Source organism: Sphaeramia orbicularis, chromosome 22 (assembly GCF_902148855.1).
Source record: "Sphaeramia orbicularis chromosome 22, fSphaOr1.1, whole genome shotgun sequence".
NCBI classification, from domain to species: Eukaryota; Metazoa; Chordata; class Actinopteri; order Kurtiformes; family Apogonidae; genus Sphaeramia; species Sphaeramia orbicularis.
In genome coordinates this window covers 8,711,433-8,731,771 of record NC_043978.1, presented here as the reverse complement: position 1 = coordinate 8,731,771, position 20,339 = coordinate 8,711,433, and the positions used below count along the sequence as shown (strand labels likewise).

At 38.5% G+C, this 20,339-nt stretch overlaps 3 protein-coding genes across 3 annotated transcripts; 2 read left to right on the top strand and 1 right to left on the bottom strand.

Annotated features, from left to right (window-relative positions):
- Positions 1–4,064: 4,064 nt before the first annotated feature.
- On the top strand, positions 4,065–10,067 carry LOC115413912 (splicing regulatory glutamine/lysine-rich protein 1-like; the record flags this gene model as incomplete). The annotated part of the gene is made up of 4 exons (XM_030127054.1): positions 4,065–4,081; positions 4,332–4,365; positions 7,185–7,204; positions 9,620–10,067. Coding segments are annotated over 4 exons (519 nt in total), but the record flags the coding sequence as incomplete, so codon positions are not given.
- On the top strand, positions 10,064–10,468 carry LOC115413911 (putative uncharacterized protein DDB_G0292636). Its single transcript, XM_030127053.1, has one exon. It carries the CDS (start codon positions 10,064–10,066, stop codon positions 10,466–10,468), a length of 405 nt encoding a protein of 134 aa, XP_029982913.1.
- A 6,359-nt stretch (positions 10,469–16,827) lies between these two features.
- foxg1a (forkhead box G1a) lies at positions 16,828–19,852 on the bottom strand. Its single transcript, XM_030127682.1, has 2 exons — positions 17,566–19,852; positions 16,828–17,506 (listed from the first exon to the last, which is right to left on the bottom strand). Exon 1 carries the CDS (start codon positions 19,712–19,714, stop codon positions 18,347–18,349), a length of 1,368 nt encoding a protein of 455 aa, XP_029983542.1. The 5' UTR covers positions 19,715–19,852; the 3' UTR covers positions 16,828–17,506; positions 17,566–18,346.
- Positions 19,853–20,339: the final 487 nt, after the last annotated feature.

Genomic DNA, 20,339 nt, shown 5'->3' with positions numbered 1-20,339 from the left:
CACCAAAAAAAGACATTTATACGTCAGAATTAACTTATAGATTAACTTTAACTCAAATAAACTTGAACTTCTGTCAAAATAGATTCATCTGATTTTTCCGGAACTTTGGAATTCAAATCAGATCAAACAGTTTTTACTGTTTTTCTAAAACTACAAGAATTAATTTGCTGAATTCAAATAAAAGTTTCCTGCAGATGTTTTTTTTAAATGAAGCAGAAACGTAACAAGAGAAAAAAAAACAAAAACAATAACACATAAAACGTAAAAAATATATTTAATCACAGTGTTTGAGTTGGAGGGTTTAATTAGTCTGAGCTATAGTTTATGTTGATGTTTATTTGTATATTCTTTATGTAAATAGAGTTTATAAGTTTATATAGTTTATATGTTTATAGACTTTATATTGTTCTGTAATATGAAGTACAGAGACTTTATATTTGTTTTAATTTCGTTGTACCTGTACAATGACAATAAAGACATTCTATTCTATTCTATTCTATTCTATTCTATATGTTAATAGACTTTATATGTTTATAAAGTTATTATCGATTGTAAGTTTTTGTGTTATGTGTTGATTATGTCCAGGTCATTCTTGGAAAAAAGATTTGCAAACTCAATGAGGCTTTTTACCTGCTAAAAATAAAGGAGACATATATATATATATATATATATATATATATATATATATATATATATATATATATATATATACATATATATATGTATATATATATATATATTTTTTTTAGCAGGTAAAAAGCCTCATTGAGTTTGCAAATCTTTTCCCACAACGCACGTCATGACAAATGTTCGTAAAAAGCCCATGGGACCAAGGTTATTATCATTAACGAAAACTAACGAAATGATGAAAACTACAATTGTATAAACATTTTCATTAACTGAAATAAATAAAAACTACAATTAAAAGAAAAAACGATAACTAATTGAAACTGTATTGTGTGTTTACAAAACTAACTAAAACAGATAAAAAATTATGGATAAAATTCCCTTTTTCCCTTTTTTTCGTCTTTGTCAATGTCGGATTGATACGAAATCGATTTATTTCGCTCTAGCAATTGTAGCTAGCGGCACCATATGACACTTGACGGTCCATCACTTGTGGTTTCCAGTCGTCTTCTGGTCCCCACTCTACCTGGAAACATGGAGACTAAAGTTGGGAGAAAGCAGCAGAGTCCTGTCTGGGATTTATTTGAATACGACGGAGAAGAAGAGAAAAGATACGACAAAACTAAAATTAATACTAAAACTAAGCATTTAGAAAAAAAAGAAAACTAATAAAAACTACCAAACCTGCTCTAAAAACAAATTAAAACTAACTGAATTAGAGAAAAAAAAGTCCAAACCAAATAAAACTAAACTAGAATGAAAAATCCAAAACTATTCCAACCTTGCATGTGATCTACTGGCTCTGTTGTTTGTAAACACATGGTTTGTTTTTGTCGGAGTAAACTTTAAAACTGTTCAGCGTCAGGGAACAGATTCCTGAAACTGAGAATGTGACTGAGGTTGGACAGATCTGATGGAATACTGGTGACAAACATCATACGCAGCTTTAACGATAGAAAAAACCATCGACCAAATAAATCATACGACAAACGAAGTGAGATGAAAACGTGTCATGAAGCAGGCGTCGTTTGTGACCCTGGTTCTGATTGAACGTCCAACATCTGAAACCTCTGAACATGGTCACGTTTGTCTTTGCAGTCGATGGATCCTGACTTTAACGACCTGGAGATTTAATCCAATCAATATTTATCATCTACATAAAAAACAATAAAAGGAATCAAAACAGGACCAAAAATAACAAATGAGCACTTAAAAAAAAATCAACAACAATGAACAAAATTATGTGTGTGTCTGTGTGTGTGTCAGTGTCTGTGTGTGTGTGTGTGTGTGTGTTTGAGTGTGTGTGTGTGTGCCAGTGTATATACAGTGTATGCGTGTTTCTGTGTGTGTGTGTGTGTGTGTGTGTGTGTGTGTGTGTGTGTGTGTGTGTGTGTGTGCCAGTGTATATACAGTGTAAGGGTGTTTCTGTGTGTGTGTGTGTGTGTGTGTGTGTGTGTGTGTGTGTGTGTGTGTGTGTGTGTCAGTGTGTATACTGTGTGTGTGTGTTCAATTTTGACTGGAATTCTTTGGTGAACTGGTCTTTTTTTATCATATTTATTCATTTGTGCTGTTTGTTTATTTCTTTGCTTAAATAAAGGAAATAATGAAAAAGACAGATTTTGTCATAAATAAACAGATCTGGGTTTTTTTTGTTTTTTTTATCATAAATAATAAATGACACAGAATGAACGACAGGTTTCCAAATTCTCCATCTCAGATTTGTTTCAGTTTCACTATTTATATCCATTTCTTTTTCTTTCTTTCTTTCTTTCTGTCTTTCTTTCTTTCTTTCTTTCTTTCTTTCCACATGAACTACTTTAAAAAACAAAAGCTGATTCTGTTTTAAATAGAACTACATCAAATAAGACTGAACAACATTAATGTATCAGTTCTGATGAAAATATCTGACTTTTTTTTTGTTTTGTTTTGTTTTGTTTTTTCCTTCGTCAGTTTCACAGTCATAGTCTGAGTTGTAAAAACCTGATACATTTATTCAGTAATCCCATTAAAGACTCTGCTTCGTCCACATATCGAATAAACAACAGTAAAAACATCCAGGTTCGTTTGGACACGAGGAAAACACCAACAGAGTCTGGACCCTGGATCCTACATTTCCCATGATGCATCTGGGTATTCTCTGCATTAGACCCTGTTACTCTGAAACCTGATTTAATAAATAACCCTTAACGACCCAAACGTCCACCTTTAACCTAAACCATCTACTGATCTAAACTGTTTAATTCCTGCTGATCCACTAATCCTGTCAATACATGTCAATAATTATTGTAAAATACAGTTCTTCTTCGTTTCATGGTCATCAGATATGACCATATTTGGACGTTCAGAGGCTCTGTAGTTACTGTGGAAACACCATCATCTTCGACAACATTGATTCACCAGTAAAACCCATGGAGTTGGATCAGTGACAGTGGATGGACACACTGGGTTTATGTTCAGTTAAAGACAGTGGAATAACATGAACAGAAGTGGGGGGAAAAAACTACAAAATAATAAATAATGTGGAAAAAAAAAATGCACTAACATAAAGTTAAAAAAAAGAATAAAATAAGCAAAAACAGCCAAATTAATGAATAAAATTAACAAAACTTAATAATAAATCAACAAAGTAATAAGTAACATGAACTTAATAAGTCACAAACTGAACTAAACTGAAGAAAAAAACAAAACAAAAAAAGACAAGAAAATGATCAAAAACATGAAAATAAATTGATTCACCAGTAAAACCAATGGAGTTGGATCAGTGTCAGTGGATGGACACACTGGGTTTATGTTCAGTTAATGACAGTGGAATAACATGAACACAAGTGGGGAAAAAAATAAGGAAAAAATGCACTAAAAATATCGTTTAAAAAAAATAAATAAAATAAAATGAGCAAGAAAATTAGCAAAAAGCCAAATAATGAATAAAATGAACAAAAACTTATAATAAATCAACAAAATAATAAGTAACATTAACAAAATAAGCCACAAACTGAACTAAACTGAAGAAAAAATAAAACAAAAAAAAGACAAGAAAACAAGTAAAACAATAAATAAAATTAACAACATGAATAAAAAATTTTAAATAAATAAATGGATTCCCCAGTAAAACGCATGGAGTCTTTTTTTACACTGCATGAATATGTTACCTGGCCTGGAATTTTAAATACATTTTAGGTGTTTATATTGTTATGGACCTGTTTTGTTTATTTATTTATTTATTTATTTATTTATTTTCTTCGTTTATTGGTACCAGAATGCATTGTCTTTAGGCGTGTCTTGTTTGTATTTCCTTTTTTTTTTTTTTCCCTTGGGGTATGTTTGTTTCTCATGTCCGGTGTCACTCTCTGTATCATAAATACATTACTTGAAATTATAGATGTGATACACGTTAAATGAAAAGCTCTATAAATAAAGTAAAAATAAAAAATAAAAAAAAACAACACAGAGTTGGATCAGTGTCAGTGGATGGACACACTGGGTTTATGTTCAGTTAATGACAGTGGAATAACATGAACAGAAGTGGGAAAAAAATAAGCAAAAAATTCACTAAAACAAAGCTAAAAATAAATAAATAAATAAAATAAATAAATAATAAACAACAAAATGAGCAACAAAAGCCAAAATAATAAATAAAATGAACAAAAATTAATAATAAATCAACAAAGTAACATTAACAAAATAAGCCACAAACTGAACTAAACTGAAGAAAAAAATAAAACAAAAAAAGACAAGAAAAAACAAGTAAAACAATAAATAAAATTAACAACATGAATAAAAAATAAAAATAAATGAACTCATCAGTCAAACCCATGGAGTTTGATCAATGCCAGTGGGTGGACACACTGGGTTCATGTTCAGTTAAAGACAGACTGAACTGAAAAACACACTTTATCTGCAGTTTTCTCTGTTTTTGATAAAATAACCTTCAATTTTAATCTGAGTTTTTATGAACATTTTTATCATCTGTGAATTAAATACAGGAAAATACCTGATTTATATTGATTAAAGCAGGGCTCTCAAACTCGTGTTCTTTCAGGTTCCACATTCAGCCCAGTTTGATCTCCAGTGGGCCGGACCAGTAAAATAATAACAGAATAACCTATAAATAATGACAACTACAAATGTCTGTCTTTATTTTAGTGGAAAAAAAAAACCATTTAAATTCTGAAAATACATACTTTTATAAACTATCCAAACATAAAAGATGTGAATAACCTGAAAAAAACAGAAATTTCTGAAGAAAAGTCTGTGCAATTTTAACAGTATTCTGCCTCTTCTCATTTCTCCATGTGCATTATGGATCAGATCTACAAAGACACCAAACACTGAGGAACAGGCAGAAAAGAGTTCAAATTGTGCTGAATTTTCTTTAGACATTTCAGGTTGTTCATATTTGTTCAGGTTATTCACATTTTATTGTTACAGGATAGTTTGGAAATGTAAGTATTTTAATAATTTAATGTTATTTTTTACACTAAAATAAAGGAAAAAATTTGAAGTTGTCATTATTTATTTGGAATAATGGATTTTTTTTTTTTTTCACATCAAAACGAGAAGGAAATCTGGAGTCATTCTTTTTTGTCGGTTCTTCTGCTGGTATTATTTGACTGTAGATCAGATTGGTCTGTATGTGGAACCGGAACTAAAATGAGTTCCACAGCCTGGACTGTGGAATTTTTACACTTTGCAAATTCATCCCAGGGGCCGGATTGGAACCTTTGGTGGGACACATTTGGCCCGCGGGCCACATGTTTGACACTCCTGGATTAATGTAAAAGACAGAGGCTAATGTTATAATAAATGGTGATAAATCCCTTCAGAAAAGTTAAATATATAAACTGTGATTTGGGAGCTGACGCTTACAGCGAGTGTGTGTCTGAGTTCAACCCAGCGTTTCCTGTGATGCTGTTCAGACTGAACCACAGGATCCATCTGTTCTGGTCCAGAACCTGCTGCTCCATCACATCCACCTTTAACCCTTCGCTCTCACATGTCCTGACTGCGTCCTAATAATGTCCAAATGTCTTTCATACTGTTTGGTTTGAACTTTAAATAAGTAAATTTCATCAACTTGATCCATTAACAAAAATACCCGATACTCAATAACTGTCATATTTTTAATCCTTTAAATGTCATGTTTATTATGTAAACAAAACAGATTGTTTTTATGCAAAAAACTAAAAAAAAAAAAATAAAAAATAATAATAATAATAACAATAACTTTTTTTTTTTAATATTCTACATATAAACTGTTTTATTTCTTTGTTTTATTAGTTCCTCCTGTCATCTGTCAGTGAGTCACACCAACACTGGTTCATATTATTATTATTTTTGGCTCTAGGTCAAATGTTAAATGTGTCAGTGTGCATTTTGTACTCACTTGGTAGAAGGGTGTTAGTGCAGGAATTTAACACTGTTTATTATGGGATGGATTTAGTGGATGGATCAAGATTTAAACAATCGGACAAAAATGTACAAGTTTTGAATTCTGTCCTGAAACAAATTGTGGGAAAAAAAGAATGATAATAATAATATGACGTTTTTTAACATGAAGTGTAAAGTGTGCATAATCTGCTCACCCAGACACCAGAGGGTTAAAAATAGGAAACCTGTTAAAATGATCATATGTGGGTTTTTCTTCAGTCACACTTTAACGACTGGATGTGATGGTGAAGTTAAAGTGGACTAAACGGGGTTAATGGCTCAGGTTTAGGGTCTGGGGGGGGGGGGGGGGGGGGGGGGGGGGGTCACTGCCCTGGGGCCCTGCAGAACGTTAATCCGGCCCTGATCCATGAAAACCAGCAGAAAAACCAGCAGAAAAACCAGAGGCTCAACTGGTTCAAACCAAACCATCACCAGAATCAGAACCTGTCATTTCTGAAGGTTCTGTACAAACATGTGGAACAAACACCAGCCTGTTCAGTTCCAGCTGAGGTGGAACCCATTTAAAGGTTCTATGAGTCTGCATTTACCACAAAAAGCCTTTTTTCTGTCTTTCATTATGTGTGTTTTATATGTATATAAATAGAACCTATAGATGTTTTCTTGTTTTATTTATTTATGGACTGAAATAAATCGTCGCGTGCGTCTACTTTTCCCCCATTGAACCGTTTGTGTTTGTTTGATAAAAGTCCAACATGAACAGGTGGATCTGGGCTGTTCTGTTTATTCCTGATGTTGTAGTTGTTGTTTTATTTCTGTTTGAATCTAAAGCCTTTTGTATTTTTCGTATAAATGACCATAAACTGCAGCTGCTTGGACCGGTTCAGGGTCAGGTTTGTTCAGACTCAGACGCATTTTGCCCGTTTTGGCACCACTAAACTGAATTCTGTTTCCGTCTGTTTTTCTTCCGTTCCTTCATCTCAGTTGGACGCATTTGTTCAAAATGACCGTGTTTGATTTGAACTGTTGGTAAAAAGTGGGGAAAAAAATGGCAGAAAAACGCGTGCGTGTGCCTGAAGCTGCGTCCCGCGGCCTCCTGTGGGTATTGATCTGAGGGAAAACGGACGCGTTTATTCCTTTTCTTTCCTTTTTCTTTTTGTGTTTGACTCCAGGACTCCAACTGGAGCCGCGCGTGACGCACGGTGGAGCCTCTGTCCTCCGTGCGTAAAACGTGCGTAAAAAGCGCCATGAATCAAAACGCGGTGAATTTTCTGTCAATATTCTCCGTCGTCACGTGCCGCCGGTTCACACCCGTGCACCTCCTCTCGAGCGCAGGTGTCACCGAGCGGCTCGACGTCACGTGGGTTCCGACGTTCAATCATATCTGTTTGCGCGAGACCAAAAGGCGGGAAACACCAGCGCGTAAATGAGAAGAAAACAGAGGAAACGGACTCAGAGAAATGAGATTCATGACTTTTAGAATCAGAGGAAAATAATTAAACACACTCACAACAATAGGAGACGTTTCCACTGCGGTTACGAGTCAGAAATCAGGGAGGAAAAGTCCAAACTGTCCACAGGTTCAAGTGGATTTGAGCTCCGTTCGTTCACGTGACTTCGGTGTCATTTGCGTAAATTCACAAAAACAGAATAAACGTTAATTTCACTGTTTTTACTCATATATTCACAGTAAAACTAGGATGTACTATAGGACAAACTGCACTTTGTTCACAATGAAGAGATGACCCTGCAGAAACCTGAATATGAACACCTGGAAACGGCGGATTCATCCTCATCCTCATCCTCATCATCATCTACTCTGAGGAAAAACATTTCACAACAAACACTTCATATTTGTCAGGTTTTTCTACATTTGTTCTTATTTTTGTCTTCTAATTTGAAAAAACTGGGTTCATTTATGGTTTCTTAATATTCGACTGGTGACGTTTCCTAATTAAATCTATATTTAAATCCTCATTTCTTTGCTTAATTTTCCATCATGTCTGTGAACAAACATTTAGAGAAGCTGCAGGTCAGACAGTTTCACATGGAGAGAAAAAAAATGAGATCTTTAGGGGAAAAAATCTGAACATTAATAATAAGAAATGGGAGGATTTGCATTAAACTGTATTAAAAAATACAGATATGAAGGAGGAAAAACTCCCAGACAAACCAGTATATTATTATTTTTATTATTATTATTATTATTATTATTATTATTATTATTATTATAAAACTCATAAGAACATAATGAAGTCAGTGTTTTTTCCAGATTCAACACTAACATTAAATCGTCTGATTTGATCCAAACATGTGTTTATTATTGTAAATAACTGTGATGGACATATTTTATTTTTTATATGTAAATTATTTGACATTTTAAATATTAAACCTAAACTCAGATCAGGACATTTTTACTGACGTTTGCCTCAGTTTTACATTTCAGTCTGTATTTATCTGAACATTAATGACATAAATCTGTTTTAATATTAAATGTTAAATAATAAAACTTTGGTTTACTCTGACTTTAAATTAATTTCATATATAAACATTTAATTTCATCCATGACACAGGAATACATTATTTCTGGAGGTGAATTAACAGTATTTCTCTCTGTGTTTTCAAATTTAATCACCTTTAAAAAAAGAAAAAAACACCAGGTTTATTTTTTACATTTAATCCAGGTTTAAACTGTGATTAAAAAGAAACTAGAAGATGTTTCACATTAATCTAATCATTTTAATAATAAGTGAAATGTGTTAAAATACATGATTCACATTCATGTCTGAGTTTTTCCTCAAACCAAACATTTAGAGACAGAAACACAAATAATGACAATCATAATTATTACAGTAATTTTAGTGAAACGTGACATGAAATGTTTTTATTTTTCTGATTCAATGTGACAGAAAAATAATTTGAATTTATCAACTTGATGTTTGATTTGCAGAAAAATAAGGTCAGTGTTAAAACTGTTTATCAGTGATAATGATACATGAGTCACATGGAAATAAATGAAGAAAAAATAAGGAGATCACATTCAAATTTTAATCATTTTGTTTTTAGTGTATTTTGTAATTTTATTATTATTATTATTATTATTATTATTATTATTATTATTATTATTATTATTATTCATTTCTTTGCTGGATATTTCAATCCTGTTGCCTGTTTTATTAACATTCTTAAGTAAACCTGTCACTAACTCCTGCTGCGTCTGTTTCTTTATAAAATATTTAATCATTTAAATTTGTTTTTATTGGAGTATTGTCACAGATCGGGGGTTTTTCATTAAACTTGCACATTTAGGAAGATTTTTTTCCTTTGAACTCAGTGTAAAAGCAAAAGTCTGTGCAGATTACTGATGATTTTAGAGTCATTTACTCACATTAATGTTTAAACTAAATCATATTTAATCATATGACTCTTTATCTGAGATGAAAAGCTGTAATTGTCTGATAATCTATGAATGTGTTCCAGGAAGTAGCCTGATCCCTCTCCTACCGAGACAGCATTCAGCCAGGTGACCTTTGACCCAGAGGATTTAACCCAACACGGCCCCAGGAAACGAGTGAAGCCAGACCATCTGAGGCCGCTTGACCTAAAGACCAGGACGGGGGAAGACCGGGACGAGAAAGACCAGGACAAGAAAGACCGGGACGAGAAAGACCAGGACCAGAAAGACCAGGAAAAGAAAGACCAGGACCAGAAAGGCCAGGATGAGAAAGACCACAGTGAGAAAGACCAGGACGAGAAAGACCCGGACAAAAAAGACCAGGACAAGAAAGACCAGAATGAGAAAGACCAGGACAAGAAAGACCAGGATGAGAAAGACCAGGACGGTGGAAGACCAGGACAAGAAAGACCAGGACAAGAAAGACCAGGACAAAAAAGACCAGGACAAGAAAGACCAGAATGAGAAAGACCAGGACGAGAAAGACCAGGAAAAGAAAGACCAGGACGAGAAAGACCAGGAAAAGAAAGACCAGAATGGTGGAAGACCAGGACATAAAAGACCAGGACAAAAAAGACCGGGACAAGAAAGACCAGAATGATGGAAGACCAGGACAAGAAAGACCAGGACAAAAAAGACCAGAATGAGAAAGACCACAATGAGAAAGACCAGGACAAAAAAGACCAGAATGAGAAAGACCAGGACAAGAAAGACCAGGACAAAAAAGACCGGGATGAGAAAGACCAGGACAACAAAGACCGGGATGAGAAAGACCAGGACAAAAAAGACCGGGATGAGAAAGACCAGGACAAAAAAGACCAGAATGAGAAAGACCAGGACAAGAAAGACCGGGATGAGAAAGACCAGGACAAAAAAGACCGGGATGAGAAAGACCAGGACAAAAAAGACCGGGATGAGAAAGACCAGGACAATAAAAAAACGAAGATGATAAAAAAAAAAAAAAAAAAAAAAAAAAAACACGATAAACACCCGAACGATTAAAAACCAAAGATGAATAAAGACTAAACGTAACGCTGGACGTCTGTGTGTAAATGTAAACTGTTCCTGTTGGAACATGTTGTTTGAGGACATGGTTTGTGGATGTTGGACTGTGATTGGTCCGTACAGCTGTCAATTATATCATCATTAAACAAATTTACAGCACACGATAATAAAATAATTAATAATAATAATAATAATAATAATATATTGATTTATAACTGATCAGAAACGTAAACAAACGGATGGACTCGACCTCCAACATCTGTAAAACCTTTAAATAAATCATCAAATGTTAAATGTTGGATTTTGTGTTTTTATTTTTTCTGAATAACATGGAGGGGGCAGAGCTATGAGCAATACAACATCCGCCCACCAGGGGAAGGTGGAGACATGTGTGACTTTGCTTTTGAAGGACGTTCAGTGTGTCCATGTTTTATCCAGAAACAACACTTTACAAACCGAAGAAGAAATAATGAAGTAAAACCAGAACAGAGACCGAACAGGAAACAGGATCAAACACACGCTATAAGGCTCCGCCCACACAGCAGGTGTGTCGCACAAGTCACAGTTTTGGGTGAAATCTGATTTTTCTGAGTGTTGGTTCATATTCCACATTAAATGTGACTTATCAGTTTTGAGTCTGAACTGAATGTGACCCTAAAGTGACCCACATTCACTAAGGAGGTCCTGAACTGACCCACATGCACTAAAGAGGTCCTGAACTGACCCACATGCACTAAAGAGGTCCTGAACTGACCCACATGCACTAAGGAGGTCCTGATGGAATTCAGAAGGAAATCTGGTTTTCCTCCGCTCCTCCTCCTGGGCCCAACAACTGAGACGTTTGTCGCATTTCAGTAACATAAAGGTCGGATAAATGCGATCTGGATGTTCAGACTGAAGTCACATTGGAAACTATCAGGTCTGTATCAGATTTAGGACCACATATGAAAGTGGTCTGGGAATAATTCGGATTTGGACCAAATTTACCTGCATCTGAACGAAGCCTTAGACCACCTGATCCAGATCCACCTCAGATGGACAAATCCCTGTCAATGGATCATCAATAAAATTCACTTATTGATCAGATCCGTCCAGGGTTTGAGACTCATGTGGTTTATTTTCAGGACCTTCTGTTGGATGAGCTGAAACCCGTCTATGAATCCGTTCAGGTTTTTTTTTATCCATACATCACTGATTTAAACCAGGTTTATACGTTTACACCTGAAGTGGTCGCTGATGCGTTCACGTGCTGTTCGACATTTCCGTTTCTTTGCCATAAACTCCTCCTCGGCCTCCAGTAAAACATCTAAATCTGGTCAAATAAGACACAGAATGTCAGAAATATCGGATCACCTGTGACTCCATCTACAGAGCCAGGGGCGGGTCTGGACTCATGTGGACTCATGTGGATTCATGTGGACCCGTGTCTTAAAATAATCCCGGGTCTAAATTTGATCCTGAATATGGCCGTGTTCGTCGTGTGTGGATCCGCATGTGTCAGTTTGCGGGTTTAGTGGGGGGGGGGGGGGGGGGGGGGTCCGTTGTGCGCAGACTCAGTGCGCCTCCTGTTTGTTGTCGCTGTTCTCAGATCAGCTCCGCACAAACAACAAAGAGACTTTCAGCAGCAATTTGTTCGTTTCCTAAAAGAGTCCTGAGAGTTAAACGAGTCCGGCTGTAACGTTAGAAGACCCCCCCCACACACCTTACACACACACACACACACACACACACACACACACACCCCCACAGCCCCCCCCCCCCCCCCCCTACACACACACACACACCCCACAGCCCCCCCCCTTACACACACACACCCCACAATGAGCTGCTGAGGAACCCAATCTGTGTCCATGAGATGCTATCGGGCCCATGTTAAATGGGGTGACCAGCAGTCAGGAGACAAAGGAGCAGCAGGAGGACACGGGGGGGGGGGGGGGGGGGGTGCAGGAAGTCCACATGGGCCCGGATCCTTCAGGACCCTGAGGAGGACTAAGACAGGGACAGGTCCTTATCCTGGTCCACAACAGGGTCTAAACTGGACTCAGAGTCTGCACCTAAAGTCGCCCCCCCCCCCCCCCCCCCCCCCCCCCCCCCCCCCACCCACCCCCCCCCCACCACACACACACACACACACACACACACCCTGATCCTGACCCATGAGTCTGAAAAACTAAAGCCGGTTTGTGTTTGAGAAAATTCACAAGTAAAAACAGGTTTGATTCCAGATGAAAGTGGAAGTCATATACAACAGCTTCAGACCAAATCAATGGAAAACAACAACAACAACAATAATAATAATAATAATAATAATAATTCACACTCATTCAGATTCATCAGACAAAAGTCATAAAAAGTCACATGTTTCATATTTCATCTCCTAAAATCTGCTCCGAGAAGAAATAAACCATTTAACAGAATTATTATTATTATTATTATTATTATTATTATTATTGTTATTATTATCACATGTTTACAAACGGGTTTGTATATTTGTAGATGTCATGTTGAAGAACACTATGGACAAATTACATGAAAAATACAATTATTTGGTTTGTTTTTAACCGTGATAATCAAGGTTCAGTTTTGTTCCATAAAATGTATATAAGCTAATAATATATATTTAGAATGTGAAATAGATCCTTATTACATTTCCTCAAAGCAGCTACAAAAATAAAACACTGGTCAAATGAAACCAATAATTGCAGATTTCTGCATCTGATCTGTTTCTATTTTCATATTTTGAGTGAGTAAAGTTTAATTATACTTTCTGTATTTTTATAGAATAAATATCATTTTATCTGATCAGTCAAATAAATTCTACTTCCTGTTTGTGTTTTAATGTGATTTCAAGAAAACATATATTAACATCATCTTTAGTTTCTGTGGTTTTATAATGTTAGATTGATTTTTTTAATGAAACACTCTCATTTTATTTTTAAAACACTAAAATCATTTAACATGAGCTAATAGCTAACGGTAGCTAATTTTAGCTTATGACTAACACCTGAAACCTATTTATTGTGACTTTATTGATTTTAATCCATGTTGGACATATAATGTTTATACATTAACGTCTAATTCTTTGAATTTTTAATTGTTCTTGTCTGACGATTATAAATAAAAGTAAATCAATCCTTAGTAGCTAACATTAGCTAACGAGCTAAGCTAAATGTAGCTAATCTTCAATAAAATCAAATATCAGACACTTTAGGAAAGAAAACATCAACATTCAATAAGTGAAATAAATCTTCTGTTTCTTCACTTATAAAGTTAACATTTATTAAAATGGATCAGCAATATTAGAGGTAAAAATGAGCACAAATATGTCAAATTATTATTCAAATATTTGTGTTTATATTTATTTTATTGATGTTGGAGATGAAGGGGTTAAACTTTATCTGGTTTTGTCAAACCTGAGGCTGAAAACACAATAATATTACAATATTTCAAGAATATTTTTGAATGTTTTCTGACAGATTTTCTCCTTTTCTGGACATAAATAAATTAAACGTGCAGATTAAAACAGAACCAAGTCTAATTCTTATTGAAGGCTCAGTGTCTGATATTTACAAGTTTATTATTGGATGTAAATCTGATCATCATCATCATCATCTAATGCGTCCTTCTTTTATTTATGGATCCACAGAAACACGGATCTGAACCGAGGCCAAAAGACACGAACGGGTTAAAGGAGTTTTAGGCCAAAAAAAACAACAACAACAACAACAGGAGAATATTTACAGAAAAAATGCAACGAAAACTAAGAACAACAGTTTAAGCTGAATTTAACCTAATGTGGATAAAGACACAGTTTAATGATGGTATTTATCCTGATATTATTGAGTTTCCTCTTTATTTATCGACAGTTTGTTCATTTAATGGTTAAATATCCTGTTTATTCTTTAGGGTTTTATTTCTGAAATGATCCTTTAACGCGTCAGTTTGATGCTGATTCCTGAAATTTTTACCGATGAAAAATACCAGCGAATTATTTATTATAATTATTATTATTATTATTATTATTATTATTATTATTATTATTATTATTATTATTATTATTATTATTACTCAGTTTGACGCTAAATTAACCCTAATAAAACCTGGTTTGAGAAAATAAACACGTGTTTTGTTTTTTTAAAGAATCAGACGTTTGTTCCATTTGACACTAACTTGTGTTTCATTCTGCAGGTTCACACCTGAGGTTTGTACGTTTATTCAAATAAAATCTGATATTTTCTGTGTTTTAACCCTTCATTATGTCACATAAAACGCACATGTGCAGACTGACACGGATCCGATTCAGGTAAATCTCCGTTTTGTCTGATTAATCGTGTGGATCTAACACCTGATCCTGGACCTGGTCCGGATCCTGGACCTGGTCCGGATCCTGGACCTCTATCTCTTTCTCATTTTACGGTGTTTGCGCCGCTATCGAGCTTCAGAACTGGGCAGATTTCAGCCAAAAGGCGCAAAAAATCTGTGGTTTGTTGGAGTTATTTCAGACTCTGAATCAGTGACCGGATGTGTGAAGGGGTTCGAACCCAGACCTGGACACGGACCTGCCTCAAAGCATCATGGGAACCCGGCCTCTGCTCCGACACCGTCACCTCCATCAAACCACAGCATCAGAAAAACACCATCATGGACCTTGAACGCAACATGAGTCTGAAAGTCAACCAGCACCACACCAGACCGGACCCACGTGGATCCACGGACATCCACAGACCAGGACAAAACCACCGTCTGGACCGATGACCTTTGACCCCGAGGACATGTCAAACACACACACACCGATAAACTCCAGCAGGTCGGTTTTCTCCAACAGGCCTGCGTCAAAAGAAACGCGTCAAAGCGCAGAAAGGATCCGTTTACGCACGAAATTTAAACACAAGAGAAAATATAATACTAAAAAAAGCGCGTTTGTTTGGATTTTTCTGCGTCATAAACGAACAGAGGCAGTGCCGAGGTTTGACCTTTGACCCACAAACAAACACATGCAGATTCACCGACAGGATGAATCACAAAATAGAGTCAGACTGAGTTCAGAGCAAAAACACAAGCAGAGAGGAAGGGTTAGATGAAAAGAAGGAGCATCAGGTTGAATTATTTTAACGAAGAAAAACGAACCTGGTCAAACATCCACAAAAACACAACACGGATTAAAAAAATAAATAAAAAATCAGCAGAATACGTATGTTTATTCCCTCATATTTTCTCCCGTCTCTGCCACTTTCAGACAAAATTAAAATAAACTTTATGCTTTAAAATAAAATCAAACTAAGAACAGTGGAGGTTCAAAGAAAATGGAATCAGACAAAAAAAAGAGAGAGAAATAAAGCCTGAAACTGGATTAAATATTATTTTAAACGCAAAACACGCATTAGTTTGAATAAAAGACAGTGAATTGTTTGGGTAAATTCACAACCTGCTGTGTTTTTCCTTTTTTTTTTTTTTGTAAAAGACAAAAGCAGAAACGCGGATCCTCAGATTGAAACAGCGGCGCAATTTACGGCGGAAAAGACGCAAATATGAGGCGGTTTTATACCAAAAAATTACGCAGAGGAGAAAAGAGGCGTCAAAGAAACTGAGGCTTTTCTTTTTAAATGAGTAAAATGTGCAGATGTGAGTTTATTTTCATGTGATTTCTGTGAAAATGCATCAGAAGGAAACAGAAAAAATACCTAAAATCTGTAGAAAATATTCAAGAACTGAAGAAAACACACGGAGCTGCAGAAAAAAAGAGTTTTGGACAAAGATCCGCGCGTGGAAGGAGCCAGACCTCAGAGCGCATTCAGACCGCCTCCTCACGCATGGATTGCGGGGGTTCTTTGCGCTCCAACAGCCCGAAAGGCCGCACATCCGCGGTTCAGCCTCCGAACGACCCCGGGTTGCATCATTTGACACAGTTTTCACCCAGATGCGCGTAAATGCGCAGGAGCACGAGCTTTACGCACACGCACGGCGCCGCTGGATGTGGAGCTTTCACTTCACTTTTCTTTGAGTTTATTTTCTTTCTTTTCATTCTTTTTTTTTTTTTTTTTTTTTTTTTTTTTGGTTCCAAAACAGAAAAACCAGCTAAAGTGTCACATGTGGAACCAACAGCTACACCTCTGTTTATGTTTGTTGTTGGAATAAAATCACATCCCTCGTGAAACCTGACCTGATTCTGCAGAAAAACACGCAAAGTGTCCACGAATCAGAGTCTGATGGTGAGAAAACAACAACAACAACAACAACAACAACAACAGAGTCTGAGGTAGAAAAGCAGCGTTAAAGTCAGTCCAAAGCAGGACTCAGGAGGGTTTGGATGAAGGTAAAATGAGACGGAGCAAAAAAGACAAAAGGATTGGCGGTAGTTATGAATGGAACCTATTCTTTTATTTGGATTTTTTTATGATTAAAACATTTTTTTCTCTTTTTTAACTTTTGTAAGCGACAAACACGGGAATAAGAATAAGACCACAATAGTATCACAACCATGAAAAATTGTTTTTAGAGACGACAATTAAAGGACAATCATTCCAAGTAGTTATTAGATAATGAGGCATGTTTTTTTTACTCCTCTGTCAAACAAACGGGTTTGTACATTGTTCTTCCTCTGCGCAAAAAAGGAAAACTCAAGATTCAGATTACAAATAGACATTTTCTCTCTCTTTTACTAATTATACAAAAGAAATTAAAGAATCAGAAGAAGGAGCGTGAGCGTCGTTTATTCGGCGCCACGTTTACAGTCAGAGAAAAGCACAAAACAGGCTGCAACTGCGGAAAACATCCATGTGCGCAACGAGACTTCTGCGCAAAAAAACAGCCCTGAAATGAGGGGAATTACAGAGGAAATGAGCGCAGCTTCACGAGTCAAAGCAGCGGAATAAGGCAAAAATGCGCCGAGAAAACATTCCTTCAAATTGGTTCAAATCGGCGCCAACAAACTCCTCTAATTTCCGCAATTTTTCATGAAACTAAAGGAGCCAAAAGCGGCGGCGAAATCTCGTTGAAATGGACGTTTTCTGCAGCGAAGGAGGCGTCGGTTCAAGCCTTTCATTCACATACACACACACACACACACACACACGCACACACACACACACACACACACACACACTCACTCATCAGGCCTCCATGTTCCGCAAATACTGACGCAAAATGATCCGAAACCCGCTGATCTTTGGTCTAAAAGGACAGTTTATGGGGAAAAAAAAACTGGAGATGAACAAAAGAATGAATGAAAAGAAGAAGAAAAACAAGAAAAAGAACAACAAGAAGAAAGAAGAAAAGGAGACATTTGACTGAAGAAAAGAAAATAATTAGTTTCGAATCATTTCTCCGCCGCTTTTTTCATTTCTAACCCGCATGAGACCTGATAATACTGCAAACATGCGGACAAACCGGCTATTATTATTATTATTATTATTATTATTATTATTATTATTATTATTATTATCATTATTATCATTTTTATTGTTTTTAAATCTCAAAATTAGACCAAACTATTTTAAATACACATTCTAGTAAAGTCATGCCTCCTCATTCTCTCGGTTTTTTTTCTCATTGCACGGCTCTGACGGACAGAAACTACAGACGAAGGCCGGACATACGGACAGTATGTACACACAGAGGCAACTGCAGAGAAGAAGAAGAAGGAGAAGAAGGAGAAGAAGATGAAAAAATACCTGGAAACTTCACGGCTGCTTTTCTTTCTGTCTGCTGCGCTTTGAGTCTCTCCTCTGTTTCTAGAATCATTTGTCATTTTTTTACATGTACATGTTCATGAAAATGTTCGACTTCAGCTCCAGTCTGACGGGGGATCCTCCGGCGGGTGGGTACAGGGGTCCTGGGGGGAGGGGGATCAGGGGTGGGGGGTTCTGGGGGTGTTCGTTAGTGTATAAGCGGGTTCGAGGTCGAGCCCTGGTTCTGGTGCGTAAAGTAGTCCGACAGCCCCCCGGACAGTCCCGTGGAGAAGGCGGGCAGGGACCCGGACAGCGGCCGCAGAGACTCACACGACAGCGACGAGGAGGACGGAGCCTGCGGGGAGTTGGAGGCCGACGCCCGGGCGGCCTGCAAGGAGCCGCCGCTGCCGCCGCCGCCGCTCTGCGCGCTCATGGGCGGGTGCGGCACGTGCGGGAAAAAGTAGCTAGTCTGTCCGGCCAGAAGGTTGACCGAGCACGGGTTCAGGGAGTAAGTGGCACCGGAGCAAGGCACGGAGAGGCCGCAGGGCACCGCCGAGGCCGCCAGGGCCGCCGCCGTCAGGTGGTGCGTGGCGTAGGGCAGGTCCCCGCCGACCAGCCGGTCCATGCTCAGCCCGTTGGACGACGGGAACGACGAGTGGTTCTGGCCCATGTTCTGCGTCAGCATGGTGCCGTAGGACATGGGGTGGCCCGGGTAGCCCGACGACGTGCCGTTGTAGCCCAGGGCGCCGCCGGCCCGCGGGTGGTGCAGGGACAGGAAGGGGGACATGGGCCAGTACAGGGACCCGGCCCGGTCCATGAACGTCAGGCCCGAGGTGAGCCGCGCGCCCCGCTTGAAGGCCAGCTTGGCCCGGGACGTGGTGGAGCGCCGCCGGAGCTTCCCGGTGGTTCCGCCGATGAACACGTCGTCGCTGCTCGGGTCCAGCATCCAGTAGTTGCCCTTCCCCGGGTCGTCGTAGTGCCGCGGGACCTTGACGAAGCATTTGTTGAGGCTGAGGTTGTGTCGGATGGAGTTCTGCCAGCCCTGCTTGTTCTCCCGGTAGTACGGGAAGTTCTTCATGATGAACTCGTAGATGCCGTTGAGGGTGAGCCTCTTCTCGGGACTCTGCCGGATCGCCATCATGATGAGCGCGTTGTAGCTGAACGGGGGTTTTTCGTACTTGCCGCTCTTCTTGTCTCCGTCCTTCCCCCCGGAGCCTCCGTCCGGGTCCTTCCCGTCCTTCTTCTCGTCCTGCTGCTGCTGCTTGTCCTTCTCGTCCGGGCAGCTCTCCTGGCTCGGGGACTCTCCGCTCTTCGTGTCCGCCTTCGCGTCCTGCTGCGCGGCCGGGAGCGGAGCCTTGTGCTCGGCGTCGTCCGCTCCGCCGCCGCCGCCTCCGGGCCGGTGGTGGTGGTGGTTCTGGTGGTGGTGGTGGTTCTGGTGGTTCTGGTGGTGATGCTGGGTCTGGTGGCTGCTGCTGTTGTTGTTGTCGCTTTGCACGGCCTCGGGCACCAAACTGTTTATAGTGAACGACGATTTAGGAATCATTTTCACCTCTTTGCGCTCTCCCATATCCAACATCACCGGGCAATGAGGGGGGAAAATGGCAACGAGCAAAAGCGACGAACACAGCTGGGTTTCAATCTGTCCTGAGTCTGCCTGCGAACCAGGACGGGAAGGAAGGAAGGGGGGATAGATAGGAAGAAAGAAAGTATAGCCCAACAAACTATTTCATGTTCGGTTTGGGGAGAAAAAAGGAAACACACACACACAACACACATGTACACACACATCGATAGGAGACAGATAGCTGCAATTAATTAGGGAGCCACAGCCACTAAAGCAACTAAAAAACATTGGTTGGACCTTTCCAGTCCTCAGCCAACCAGGGGAACATTAGTATTAAATATTAAGGCGTCCTCTGCGCTTTCAGCCAATCATGACGCACAGGGAAACACACACATCCACCAATGCCGTGCCCGCTGCAAAAAATGCCCACCCCGACCTGCGCGTTCTGCGGCTGCGGAGCCTAAAAACAAACACGTACAGAGATAAACCGGTCCAGTCTGACCGCAGAGGGGGGTTCTGTCGGGTCCAAAGCGGTTTGTTTAACCACAGACCCGGTTTGGGTTCATTTTACCCGTTTATGTCCGAAGCTGCGGGAGGACACGCAGAACTTGTCCTGAGTTTGGAAACAGAACTACCT

Bases quoted from the DNA above. Each gene is read 5' to 3' on its own strand.
- LOC115413911 (XM_030127053.1), top strand. From the start codon at position 10,064: ATGATGGAAGACCAGGACAAGAAAGACCAGGACAAAAAAGACCAGAAT.
- foxg1a (XM_030127682.1), bottom strand. From the start codon at position 19,714: ATGTTGGATATGGGAGAGCGCAAAGAGGTGAAAATGATTCCTAAATCG.